Below are 14,931 nucleotides of genomic sequence, written 5' to 3'. Positions count from 1 at the left end.
AGAAAGACAAATAATACATGATGTCACTTATACCTTGGATCCAGAAAAGTCAAACTCATGGAAGTGGAGAGTAGAATGGTGATTTACAGGGGTTGGGGGTGGAGAAAATGGAGAGATGATGGTCAAAGAGTACAAACCTTCATTTATACAGTATGAACAAGTTCTGGAGATCTAATATGTACAGCATGGTGATTTTAGTTGGTTAATACTCTATTGTATACTTAAAATTTACTCTGAATAGATTTATAAATGTTCTCCCAACAAAAATGAAACAAAACAACAATAAACAAGCACAGTAGCTGTGAAGTGTTGGTTATGTTAATTAGCTTGATTGTGGTACTCATTTAATGATATACATGTATATAAAACACCACATTGTACATCTTAAAAATATAATTTTTATTTATCAATTATATCTCAGTAAACCTGGAAAAAGGGAATAGACAGATCTGTAGTGTCAAAAGTAGATTAATGGTTTCCTTGAAGCTGGGAGTTTGGGGAAAGTGGAAAGTGACTGCTAATGGCTATGAATTTTGTGGGGGCATTGATGAAAATTTATATTGATGACTGTGGCACAACTCTGAATATACTAAAAGCCATCGAATTGAACACTTTAAATGGGTAAATTGTGTGGTGAATTATATCTCAGTAAAGGTATAAAAATTGAAAAAAGGCAGTAAACATGAAAAAAAATAAAATGTGTAAGGACATAAGCACAAAGAGAAGTACTGGGCAGTGTGATCATCATCAGAGACTTGGCAAGAGCATTTCCAGTGGTGACAGAAACAGAGACTTACTTGCAATGAAGACACAATGGGTGGCTGAACATTTCTCTCTTTGTTCCTCTTAGATTAGAAATATGCATGCATTCCTCTGTGAAGTGTTTTTGCCCTTTTCTTATTTATTAGCATTTTTTTTGTTTTCTTATTAATTTATGTAAGCCTTATATATACTAAAGAGACTAAAACTTTGTTGTATTTCTTTGATAAAGTTGAGTGATACAGTTCAATGAGTGTTTGGAATTGGATTTCTGAATTAGGCAGTCAAATGTTAATATTTACAGTCCATTCCAATTCAAATATACTAAATCCAGAAGCCCCAAAGTAGATGCAAAGAGTTAATTTTATTTATCTTTGGAAGGAAACCAGTTTAGGTCAAGTAGTATTTAATTATAAATGAAGATTAGTACAAGAGGCATCATTTCTTTATATTTTGCTTTAGGTTTAAATTTAAATTATTTAAAGTGAGATATTAATGCCTATAAGTTGGAATGCTCCTAGGTCATTTTTGTTAAAGAATTGAAATACAGTATCTTGATCTGACTTCATACTGAATATTTTCCAGTACCTAATACTGCTTTTTAAATGGAGACCATTCTCTGTAGGCACTCAAAGGGCATTAATTAAGAATATAAGATATCACTTGTTAATTTAGAGAACAAAAGTGGCTTAAATAATAATTATGTACATGAATTTTATATTATTTTAAAATATTACTTAATATGCAAAATTGTGTCTAATAGAACTGTTTTTATTTCAGATATAGATTCAATTTCTCCTTCTTTTAAAAACTTTGCATTATAAAAACAGTATTTTTTACATATCATTAAAAATCCTTTCAAACATGATTTTTGGTAGGTATGTATGTCAAGCTATATACAAACACTGTAAGTATAGGTATACTTGACTGTAGACAGACTGGAATTTAACTTTTCTCTTTCTGCTAGGTATTTTCTGGCTTTTTATTGTTGCAAAAAAAAAGATCATACTTTCTCTTAATGGAGATTGCTTCAAGGATCTCCTTTTTATTTTAAAGAGTACTAGATACACTTTTTTGACGGGGGGAGACAGAGGAAGAGGGAGAGAGAGAATCCCAAGCAACGTCCATGCTCAGATGGAGCCCAATACAGGGCTCTGTTTCATGACTGTGAGATCATAACCTGGGCCGAAATCAAGAGTCGGATGCTTAACTGCTGAGCCATCCAGGGTGCCCCACTACATATAAATTTTTAAAAACATAAGTCCTCCAAATATAGCCTTTTCTAGACTCACCTTCTGGGTTGAGCACCTTGCAGCACTCTACGAACGTACTCAAACCACTTTATTTTTATTTTGGCGTGTCTGCTGTCTCCAGTGGTCTGCAGCTTCTTTGTTGTAGGGACCATGTCTTTCACATGTTGGAAGTGTCTGTGTTATATAATAAAATCCAAAATTTTGTCCTCAGAACATTTGAAGAGCAGAAAACAAGTAATTCATTTGTTTTCTTGTCAGAACTTGTTGCTGACTTTATACCACAGATTTCAAGGTTCAGTCCAAAGTGTTTCACTGCTGCTTCAGCAAGTGAGTTGCATGATTAAACCCTTTAGTGAAAGTGAGGAAAACACTGACTTCCCATTTTGGAGAAGTTAATGATTATATGGCTTAAAATTTGTATAACTGCTGACAAGTACTGAATGGTGTTCTCTTTGTCCTCTGCAATAGAGTGAACACTAAGAAGAAAACAGAATTCTGTTTGGTTTGGCAGCATTAAAGTCATTTTATTCTCCAGTGGAAGTTTCTTGTTGCTTTTTGGTGTTATTGTTCTGCTAAGAAAAATTTTTCCATTAACAGTGTTTTTATTGGCAAATTTTCACTGATGAAGTATGCTTGGTTTTGAGGACAGGGGGATATATAAAATATATCCTTGCTTTTGAGGGTTTTAGTAGTTTGATGGGAGAGGGCATATATGCATATATATATACAATATATATATATGCATATATGCATATATATACAATATATATATATGCATATATGCATATATATATACACATGTATATATGAACGATTATTTAATATATCATGTGTAGCAAATGAATGACATTAGTTTCTCTACAAGTTTGTGATACAATCTAAATGGAGAAAGGGACAGTGCTTCTTTAATTTTGGAGGAAATATTTCATAGTTATAACTTAAAAGTTATCACTTAAACTAACATAAAGTGGGTGTATCCTACATCTAGAGAGTGATGCCAGCAGAGGTATGGATGTACATACACTCAATAAACAATGCATAGGTGAAGTGAAGGTATGTTCAAGTAATAGGTGGGCATGAGGCTGTATAGTAAGGGGATAGTTTTTATTTGTATTATGTAATGGGGAGCCATTTAAACTTTGTGTGTGTGTGCACACGCACACATGCATTTATATGTGTATATGGGGACTGTCATATAGGAAAGAGAAGAACGCACAGACTTGAGGTGAATAGTTCAATAAGGAGAGTACTATTCTATCACAATCCAAGCATTCTGCAGTAAGGATCTGCAGTAGGTTGGAGAAATAGGAAATACAAAGGCAGCCCAGATGTGATTAACACTGATTGGCATTATGTGGGTTTAAGGAACAAAAGAAGTAGTTGTTATTGACTGACACAGTATGAAGACTATTTTACTAGAGAAGTGGTGGTATTGGCAGGAGTCAAATGGAGTTAAAAAGTTGAGGGGGTAGACAATGCATTATTTGTGGTATTAAGGAATTGAGATAATGATAGAACATACAAGTGGACTATTTGGCATCCAGTGAAGTGGATGACTGTAGATCAAGGCAGAGATCTCAGGGTTTGGAATATAGATATAAAATTCAGCTCTAGAAAAGTAATCATTAGTGGAAGGCATTTAGTAGAGGTTCAAGAACCCTTAATTGTTGTCAGGAGGGGAAATGGAAGTTACAAAAGTAAAAATAGTGAATAGAAAGAATGGTATTCATACCATGATGTCAGGGACTAAAGCAGATGAGTTTCTGGATAGAAAAGTGAATTAACATAGTATTGAATACTCTGTAAAAATAATGGAGAATTAAGAATTAAACCAAGACCTTTAGCATAATAATAAGTGTTTTCACATGTTTCATTTTCTTGGTTATATTTCAACTTCCTAACTCGCCATACACTCTGTTCCACTCTTACCCTTCTCAAAAGAAAATGTATCTTATGATGATCCTTCATTCTAAGAAATCCAAAAAATTCATAGATCATTTAAAAAATCATTTTAGTTCTAATTTTTGATATAAGTCATTTGGTAGTCCATATATGTTTTCTTTTTGCTCTTATTCACGTGGATGAAGGGCAACTAGTCAATCTTTGATTTATTACTTTTTTGTGAACATGAAAATCATGGTACTTATTCAATTTAGTTAATTAAAAAAAAAATCAAAACTCAGTTAGCCAAGACTCTATTTCCTGCTTTCTTCTTAAATTCTGTTTTCCAGCTTTTCTGTTTGCTGGCCAGTATTGCTTATCTTTGGCATGCAGGTATACACTTAACATCTCTTGAACTAAAATGACCCTTGGTCTTGTAAACACAGCTCTTTTGAAAGCAAGTGTATCTTATCCATAAATGTTAGTAGATTAAAGGTAAGTCATAGTAGTTTTCATATTAATTAAAAAGACTCTCTAAAGCTTATTTTACCTTGAGACCATTTTCTGTAAAGCAAGTTTGGAGATAAAATAATTATTCTTGAATGAAAAAGCATAAATTCTAAAATATGAATTTTCTTAAGTACCCAGTGAACTGGTGAATTTTTTTCTTTTATGGTAATGTAATAATCCTTATCAATTTTGTCCCTTCTTAATATTTTCTTGGATTTATATATGTAGATTCATATATATATTCAGCTCTTGCCCACACAAAATGGTATTTTAGCATGGATTTTCATAGTTATATCTTTTCGAAATACTGTATTGGCTTTTATTTAAATATGTAGTGGACGGATATTTTGTAACATTATATTAAGTAAACAGTTTATGAATAAAGTAGTGAAATTTTTAAAGAAAATCACTGTAGTATAGGTTCTGATTTAAAAAAAATTTTCTTAGATGTTTGTTTTTGAGAGAGAGACAGAGACAGAGTATGAGTGGGGGAGGGGCAGAGGGGGAGGGAGACACAGAATCTGAAGCGGGCTCCAAGCTCTGAGCTGTCAGCACAGAGCCTGGTGTAGTGCTTGAACTTGTGAACAGTGAGATCATGTAGGTTCTGATTTTTCAAAATATGTTTGATATCACAAGGTGTTTGCATATGATACCTTATTTTCTGTTTTTATAATGAAAATATATGGAGTATATAAATTAGTATATATATTATTAATGCTTTGATATTCCTATGGCTATTGTTAATTTCTTTGTTAATATTGTTTTTATTTTATCTTTAAAATTTAAGCAAGCCATAATATTCTGCTTTTGTTTATTCTGAAGTTTCTTCCATTTTTTAATTGAAGTATAGTTGACATATAATGTTACATTAGTTTCAAGTGTACAACAGTGATTCCACAAGTCTATATGTTATGCTATGCTCACCATAAGTGAGCACATCATCTGTCACCATACAACACTATTACAATACCATTGACTCTATTCCCTATGCTGTACCTTTCATCCCGGTGACTTAATTACTTCATAACTGGGAGCCTGTGCCTCCCACTCTCCATCCATTTTGCCTATCAACCGCCCACCCCCAAGGTTTCTTCTTGACTAAATAAAAATGGAAACTCAATGTGGTACCATTTGCAATCTTAACATAAAGCTATTTTTTAAGTTAATGCCCAGTATTTACAACATTTGCACAGTTCCACAGACAGTAGAATTTTTTCCATGACAATTATGGACTAAATGTTTGTGTCCCCCTTAAATTTTATGTGTTGAAGCCCTAACTTTCAGTTGATATTATTTGGAGATAGGGCCTTTAGGATGTAATTAGGTTAGATGGGGTCATGAGGGTGGGGCCCTCATAATGGGATTAGTACATTTGTAAGCAGAGACCCAAGAGAGATCTCTGTTTCTCTATGTCCTATGAAGACAAAGAGAGTAGGTGGCTCTCTGTGAGCCAGGAAGTGGTCTTTCACTAGTAACAGAATAGGTCAGCATTTTCTTGGAACTCCCAGCCACTAGAACTGTGAAAAAGAAATATCTGTTGTTCAAGCTACTCAGTCTATGAGATTGTTTTACAGCAGCCCAAGCTGACTTGTAGAATACAATGTCTATGTCAGAATTAGTCACCACCTTTGGTATGTTCTGTTTTATATTAGGAATTGTGAGATTAATATCAAATGTGTAAGTAATGGTTCTGTGTTTGAGTTCTCAGTCTTTTTTGAAAGACAGTAAAAAGACATTTATTCCATTTAGAGAACACTGAGGTGCCTCGTGTGTGGTGTGTATAAGTAAAGGAGAGTCACATACTGGGCCTTGCAAAGTCAGACAAGAACTTCATGTGGCTGACCTTCCTTTGTTGAGCAAGAGTGACATGATGAATGGGATGTTTTAAGATGCATAAACTATTTTATTTGAGTTAACTATTTGCTCAGTATAAATGAATCAAATTTCCCAGGCAATATGACTAGTATTCTGAAAAGGTTCATTCATTTCTAGTTGATGAGTTTTTTGATGTTTTATAAATTTATCACTTTTGGTTCAACCTTTCTCTGGAAGGAAATGTAATGGGAATTGACCTATAAACATATTGGGACAAAGGTCCATGAGTTATATACTGTTGTGTGTATTATAAAATGATATCTGCATTTCTGTTTATATGTAATGGATTTAAAACATCTGTATTTGAATTTCATGACCCTTCCATGCTGCCATTTTAATTTGTGAAGAGCATATTGCATTTTCAGGCAGTCTGTCTTTGAAATTGTGAGCTTAGGGAACAGATAAGTTCAGGACCAATGATTTGGTTTCACCTGGATACAGCTCTTATTTTTTTCTTACTCTCTCATTTATAGTTACCTTTTCACCTGTTGCCTTCATCTTTTTCTATATTCCTGTACTTAAAAAAATGATTCCCTCTTATATATTCAAAATTGGCAGTACAAGAACATGCATATACATTGGTTGAATGGAGCCTAAAATCTAGTTCTGTCATATACTGACGACAGGTAGTAAACACTCACAGCATGCACCTTCTAGACTGTTTTATGTATCGTCTTATTTGACTATCAAAACAACCCTGTGGAGAAGGTACATTGCTAATCACCATTTTATTGTTGAAGAAGTAGAGGGATTGAGAGTTAAATAACCAGCAAAAATAGTAGAACTAAGGCCTAAGCCCAAATTTAACCTCAAACACTATGCATATTGCTTAGCGAATACTTAATGGAATGAAAGTTGTAAGTTTTAGGACTGTCATAGACTCCTTTCTTCATTGATTATTAACTGCAGTGACTTAGACATTGTATATAAAAGGAAAATTGGCCTTTGTGTAGAGCTAGTAAAATGAACAACAAAAGAAGTTACTTGGAAAGATACTCCAACCTAAAAGAAATGTCAAGGTTGGCCAAAGAACAGAGTGCATTAAAATAATAATAATAATAATTAAAATATGAGAGTCCTTTACTAGGCCTGCTTAGCATGAATTTCTGAGGTTTTCAGAAGACTTCAGAGTAATCTTGAGTGTGGGAACAGGATGAAGAATGAAGCTGCATTCACTCCTCTTCTGCTCCCAACCCAGGATGAGACTGATCATAGCAGTTTTGAGCTTATCCAAGAACCAAGGACACCTTTGTAAATTCCTAAAGATACTTACTTAAACTCACCCTACACCATGACTAATTATGGACATTGGAAAGGGTGAGATAATTGGTTGAGATTGGGGCTTATAAGCAAGAGACTGGTAAGCAAGTAAGTAATGAAAAGTTCAGATCTTCATTGAACAACAGTTGTTAGATTGTTGTCTAGATGAAGCAACAAATGCTCAACAAAAGCATTAATCAATAGATAATTCTGTTTTCCGTTAGTTGAGAATATTTACTGGGGAAAAAAAGGAAGCACAATACAATGTTTTATTGAAATGAAGATATTTATGCCAGTTATGAAAAAGAGAAAAGCATGATTTTTTACTTTTATTTATATTTATTTTTTATTTTTATCTGATGTAATGGGCAGTAGGAGACAACTTACAGAAGACTCAGGAAAAGCCATCAAAGACAAAATTTAAGCATAGTTTAAATAAGATAAAATCTAATTTACCAAGTTCAGCCTGTAAATCTGAAATGTCAGTATGTGTGTAACATGTTAATGGCTCAGAATTATAGTAATGACCAGGATTGAAGACGAAACATTTGTTTATAATTTAAAATGCAAAGTGTGAGGGAAGCTTAATGGTGCATTATGTTTAGATAACTGATACTGTGATATAAAACAAAGCCACATTTTTAGAAAGAGGACGTGTTGGCCAAGTGGCTTCTTACAGTTGTAATTCAAGCTCAAATAATACTGCTGTTTTGGTATTTTTAAGCTAAGACTTAATACTTTTATTTGTGAAGTGAGGGCCTGTGACTGTAGTCCATCTGGGCTCCTCTTTGTGTCCTCTATAGGAGTAAAGAAAAATCTCTTCAGATGCATAATTCTAGTTTGTATGCAATGCTTCCCAGCATAGTGTTGATAGACAACACAGTGACAACACATAAACCTGCTTTGATCTCACATGTAAATCTGTCTTTGGATCATATTCTATCATTTCTTAAACTAAATGAAATAGTATAGTGAAATTTTCTTAAATTCTATTTTTTTTTTGTTTTTAGGTTTTTTTTTGTTTGTTTTTGTCTTGTTTTGTTTTTTGCCTTTAGAATCACTAGTACAGTTTTATTGTGTCACTAAAAATGATTGGAAAAACCAAAGGTCAGATCCTTTGTGTGGGAGAAAATCCCCCTTATAAGTAATATACCCCATATCTGAAAGGCATAGTAGGCCTCTTAAAATTCTGAATTTACGGGAGAGGGAGCCCTGTGACCTTGTTAGGATCTGTTTTTGATCATTTCTTAGGATGAATGCAATTTAGAACTCCCCTGGATTATTCTGCCAGCTATTCAGTTGTTGATGATATTGACTTTTACTTTTAAAATGTCTTTGCTTTGGAAAATTGTTTTTAACAGCCTTCAGCCACTTATATTTTGAATTTTTATGTTGTATCACTTTTCATTTGGGACATTAAGTCAAATTCTTGGTAACCATTCTCCACAATCCAATTTATTTTTACCCAAGATCCATTGAATTCAGCTCACTGCCTTTCTGTAAAAGGTTAACCCAATATGTCATGTTATGTTATACTTTCTACTCATGCTATATAAAAGAAAAGTTACTGTGATAAGCAGCCAATAAATTGCATTCAGAATGTTTATTCTTAAAAATTACATTACTATGCTGACATAGATAAACATAATCATTTATCACAATATGGATTGTGAAATAAAAACTAAAATAAATGGACCCATCTTGCCTGTTACCCAGTGTTTTTTTTTTTTTCTTTAAATGTTGGTCACAATAACTACCTTTAAAAAATGTCATCTTATTTATCAGTTTGAATTAATGTATGAGATTAGTAATGGTTCAAGCTTGAATAACTACACAAAAAACCACATTTATTGTATAATAGGAAAGTATTTTCAACTTTTTTTGTATAAAAATGAGGTTATATTTTTAAATGTTGGGTCTTATTAATATGTTATTTTGGCATTATATCATCATAAGGAATAAACCATTTAAAACTCATAGTTCTATTTGGTGTTTGTTATCCAGAAGACAGAGACATCTAAATTGGTAAATTTTGAAGAAATCTCATGTTCATCATGTATAGGAATTACTAAAAATAATTTTCACTTATATTGGGCTAATAAAGTAAGTCCCAGGGATGTTTAATAGAGTGAATACAGCACACAGTGAAACCTGAATGTAGTATTTGGTGATTATTTATTTACTTACTTGATAGCAGCTTTACTGAGGTATAATTCACATACCACACAATTCACTCATACAAAGTATAGAATTCAAAAGCTGTTAGTGTATTGATAGTTGTGTTTCTGTCACCACTGCCAATTTCATCAGCCCAGAAAGAAACCATGTACCCTTTGGCAGTCATTCCATTTCCCCTTAATCCTCCAACCCCTGGTAAGCGCAGCCTACTTTCTGTCTCTATATATTTGCCTATTCTGGACATTATATATAAATGAAATCATATGGTATGTGATATTTTGTAACTGGCTTCTTTCAGCATAATATTTATGTTCATCTATGTTGTTTGTGAATTTCCCCAATTTTTTCTGTTATTGATAAAAATTCCATTATGCTTGGAGAACTACTTCATATGATTTTAAAATTTATTGAGGCTTCTTTTATGGTTTAGCGTATGATCTGTCCTAGAGAATGTTTTGGGTACATCTGAGAAGAGTGTGGATTCTGCTGTTCTTGGGTAGAGTATACCACAGATAAAGGTTTGTCTTTGTGTTGAATCTGATACCTGTGCCCTTTGGAAGGCAGATTCTGTTTACTTTTTTTCTTGTGTGGGTCACACAATCCTGTTTTTTTAACGTCTTATAACTTTTTTTATTTATTAAAAATTGAACATTTTAGATAAAATATTGTAGCAATTCTGGATAGTAGCCTTTCTTCCCTAAAATGGGGCTTATTGATGTTTGCTTATTTGTTTAGTGACTTGATGCACTATTTTAGGGAACTCTATTTCTCCCAAGATGTGAACCTCTGATTGTATTTGCATAAAGTGAAGCCTTGGGCGTATGCACAATAACTCTGGGATGCTAATGGATGTGAACCTCTGATTGTATTTGCATAAAGTGAAGTCTTGGGCGTATGCACAATAACTCTGGGATGCTAATGGTTTTATCAGGGCTTTATTTGCCTTTTCCCCTATTTTTTTTAAAACTGCCCACCTCTGTTGGTATTACACCCAGCTCTTGGTTTCTACTGATTGCTGTCTGATTGCTCTATTATTTTTGACAATGTCCTGGAATATAAATTACTGCACAGTATGAGTCAATTAAATTTGGGTGCCTTGCAGGAATAGTTTTTGAAGTGAGTCTTTGAGGTTTCTTGTGTTCCTAGGGGAGCTGTTCTTAGCTATATCTTTCCCTGGTTCTCTCTGGTAAACTGTCTGCCTTATGATTTAGTTTATTGCTCTCATGAAGCTATCACCCTCCTCTTAATTGTTTGCCATCAAACTATTTACTGTTTTTGAGAATAGCCATAGGCTTGAACTTCCCCACATACTAATTCTAATAAAATCAGTTGTTTTAGGGGGAGCTGCCTGTTCTTATGACTTGCCTCTTCCCCTGCAAAAAAAATCCCTGAGCCACAGCTACAGAGCTAGGGGTGGTTTAGTGGCTTGCTTTTCCCAGATTGACACTCCTGTGTTATGAGCAGAACACTGGTGTAGGCAGTACCTTCTGATCTCAGTTTGCTTCTCCTGGTATATTAACTCCAAACCTTGAATAAATTAAGGTGAGGGTGATTAGTCCTCCATGTAATTGGCATGTTTGCTGCATGTGCGGTAGAACCTCTGCTCTATGAGTGGGGACTAGGTGAAGCAAGGGAGCTCCTGCCTTCTCAGCTGCACTCTCTGGAGTTCAGTTGCTGCATAGTGGGTTGGGGGGGGGGGATGGGGGAATGAGAAATGCTAATAGTCTGCCCTTCTCTGGGAAATACCATACACTCAACTGGAAGCTGGGGGCAGATGGACCTTTGTGTTCTTGGTTGCACTCACCTGAGGTAGAATTTCTGTTTACTGAGCTGTGGCATGGTGGAGGGGTGGGCAGGCCATTCTTCAAATGCCATAGACCTTCACTGTTTTTACCAATTCTTAGTAGATTTTTCTTGAGCAAATGTTTCTTCATTTGCTATTTGACTTTAGGATGATTTCTGGAGACTTTGAAGGATTCTTATTTTTACTAATTTTTATCAGTTACATTTTGTTGGGGAATTTATCTAAAGAAGTCTTCATGCTATCATTTTGGAAGACCTCTGGTGGTTTTCTTTTAAATACTCTCTTAAGACAGTACTTTGAAATTAATTCTTTATTGAGTTTTTCAGGTGACATTTAATTTATTTGCATACATAGTTAAAAAGGTTTTCTCTTCTGCTTTTGTACGTCACAAAGTCATAGTAAAATATAGTCTTTTTTTGGGTAAATTTGAATATAAGCTTAATACAGAGAAGAACTGAGTTCTAATTCAGTCCCTTTAGCATATTAATTGTGAGATCTCAAATAGGTTACTTAAGCACCTTGAATGTATTTGCTTATCCAAAATTTTGAAATAATAGTAGCTATTATTAAATTAAATTAGGTAATGCATGTGAAAACAATTTGTTAATTCTAAAAACTTAAAATGGGGTGTGTTGTTATTACACGCTCAAATAAAATCTGCATCTTTTATGATTTCATTCTCATCTAAAAATACTATGTATAAAATTTATCTTAAAGAGTCTTCAGTATGGTTTATGTGATTTTTAAATCCTTCATATTATGATCAATAAGTATTCTTATAAAATCAGTGAGTATATCACCTAGCAAATGATTACTTTAGATAAACTTATGGTGGAATTACAACAGTAGAAGGAGAAAACAACATGTTCAGTATAAGTCTTTGGAGTGAGTGGTGAGTAATCTTAAAATAAAATTTTGATTTTTTTTATATGCCAACATAGATGTTTATATGTTGTTTATACTGTCTTCAGAGTATCCTGGCTCTAAATCCTCGAACACAAACTCATGCAGCGCTGCGTTCCACTTCAGCCAAGAAAGTAGACAAGAAACATTGGAAAAGAAATACTGATAAAAACTGCTCTGTAAGTACCACTGATAGATTGTTTCACATGGAAAATAATCTCATCCTATACATTGTAAAACAAGATTTTACATATACTTAGAAATACAATTAAATATGTGTAAAGTACAGCTGTAGTTTTTTTCATACTTTAGATATTTTTATTTGAATAATCTCAAAGATGTTTTTAATTTTACTGCTTGAAAATCTATTGAAACAACTAAAAAATTATATGTTTAGTGTGGTACCAAAATTTATTGTCTTAAAAATCCGTAAACCTTCTCTTAAAATTCTTTTGTAAAATCAAAAACACAAGGAACAATAAGTGTTGGTGAGGCCATGGAGAAAAAGGAACTCTCTTACACTATTGGTGGAATGCAAACTAGTGCAGCCACTGTGGAAACTAGTATGGAGATTCCTCAAAAAATTAAAAATAAAATTACTATATGATCCAGTAATTCCACTACTGGGTATTTACCCAAAGAATACAAAAACACTAATTTGAAAAGACACATGCACCCCTATGTTTGTTGCTGTATTATTTATAATAGTCAAATTATGGAAGCCCCCCTCCCCAGGTGTCCACTGATAGAGGCGTGGATAAAGATGATGTAGTGTGTGTGTGTGTGTGTATATATATATATATATATATATACACACACACACACACATATATATATATATATACACACACACACACACACACATATATATATACACACACACACATGCACACAATGGAATATAGAGAGTATAATGCTAAGCAAATAAGTCAGAGAAAGACAAAGGCCATGTGATCTCACTCATATGTGGAATTTAAGAAAAAACAAATAATCAAAAGAAGAAAAAAGAAGCACATTAAGAAACAGATTCTTAACTATAGAGAACAAACTGATGGTTACCACAGAGGAAGTGGGTGAGGGGAATGGGTGAAATAGGTGTTGGGGATTTAAGAGTACAATTATTATGATGAAAAAAATTAAATTAAAATCCTTGAAAATTGTTTCGTATAACAATAAAATGATACAGAAGAGTTTCCATATTACAGATATAATTTAGCTGAAGAAGAGTACACTGGCATATACAAGCTATTGTATGATGTGGTTTTGGGGAACATATGAGCAACATTTGGGGAATACTATAAACATTTAATATTTCCAAGTGAGGTACAGGAGAAAAATGTCTGAGATTACTGATTGCTGAAATGTTATTTAACTGATTCTATGAGGTTATCACAGGGCTGGCACTTTGAGGCCATAAATGGGGATTAAGTACAAACTCGAAGGCAATATTTAAAATACGACTTTAGGGGGCATACCTTTTTAAAATTGGAAATCAATTTCCTTTTTACCCAATTTCCCAAAATTAGTTTCCCCCAAATGAGTTTTCTCAAATCATTTATTGAAACAATTATTTGTATTAGCTTATTTAACATTGGCTTCTTTGGTGCTTTGCTTATACTGTCTAAAATAACGATTTTAGTTTATGTACTTCTTTCTTCCTTACATATGAACTCTTTGATGATGGAAATTGAGGGTATGTGCTCATTGTGTATGTATTCATCTGATTCAAAAATTTTTGTCATTGGACATCCAGGAAAGGTTTTTGAATGAAAAGAAGAAATAGAAATACAAAGAAATGATGTGACTTGAGATGATTATGTAGCCACTTAATAGCAAAGCTGGGTTGGAGTTCAGTTTTCCTTGTACCAGTTTGGTGAATTTGCTTTCTAATATCATGAGGTCTCTGGAAGAAGACTAGTGTGGTCTAAATTATATCAAAGGATAGACTGACTCTAAGATCTTATATTACAGTGTGAATAATTGCAGGGCACTGAAAAAAGAGTCATGTAAATTTCAAATGTAGAAAGCCCTTAAAGATTATCAAGTCTAAATCATTTTAAAGGTATGAGAACTTTGACCCTGATAAGTTAAATGACTTCTCTAAGGTCTCATTTATATGTTATTAAACTATTTATGGTCAGAGTTCTATTTAGAAAGAGAGGCTTTCTTATCATTTTATTATTATTTTATGAAATTAGCATTTTATTCCAAAATGTTATCCTGTAAATTGAGTGTCTCATTTTATCAGATTTTTTAATAATTGGTAAAGATGCAGTGAGGTGGGTCTTCTCCATTAAATGTATTGGCACAAATTCTGAGAGAAGCAATTTGACAGTATTTTTGGCAATATTCATCAACACCTGTCTTAGTTTGCTAGGGCTGCCATAACCAAGTACCATTGACTGGGTGGCCTAAAGAACAGAAATTCTCAATGTTGTGGAGGCTAGGAATCTGAGATCAAGGTGTCAGCAGGGTTGTTTTCTTCTGAGTCCTCTCTCTTGGTTTTCC

General features: G+C 33.4%; 2 protein-coding genes across 27 annotated transcripts in view; one reads left to right on the top strand and one right to left on the bottom strand.

The window, feature by feature from the left end:
• The window catches only part of LOC106968096 (keratinocyte proline-rich protein-like), a 177,101-nt gene extending 174,745 nt beyond the window's left edge, over window positions 1-2,356 (bottom strand). For all 25 annotated transcript variants that reach the window (XM_053204016.1, XM_053204055.1, XM_053204040.1 and 22 more), the window contains exon 1: window positions 2,052-2,356. The gene's annotated coding sequence lies outside the window, so the exon portion shown is untranslated. The remainder of the gene's footprint in view (window positions 1-2,051) is intronic.
• The window catches only part of DPYD (dihydropyrimidine dehydrogenase), an 854,343-nt gene that overhangs the window by 28,393 nt on the left and 811,019 nt on the right, over window positions 1-14,931 (top strand). Inside the window, exon 2 of one of the 2 annotated variants that reach the window (XM_027058523.2) lies at window positions 12,492-12,602. The exons of the other annotated variant lie outside the window; for it this stretch is intronic. Within the exon in view, the coding sequence (XP_026914324.2) occupies window positions 12,492-12,602 (111 nt within the window). The remainder of the gene's footprint in view (window positions 1-12,491; window positions 12,603-14,931) is intronic. 2 annotated transcript variants of the gene reach the window in all.

This window comes from Acinonyx jubatus, chromosome C1, assembly GCF_027475565.1.
Source record: "Acinonyx jubatus isolate Ajub_Pintada_27869175 chromosome C1, VMU_Ajub_asm_v1.0, whole genome shotgun sequence".
Lineage (NCBI taxonomy): Eukaryota > Metazoa > Chordata > Mammalia > Carnivora > Felidae > Acinonyx > Acinonyx jubatus.
The sequence above is the reverse complement of the archived record's forward strand: the minus strand, read 5'-3'. Positions and strand labels throughout refer to the sequence as shown.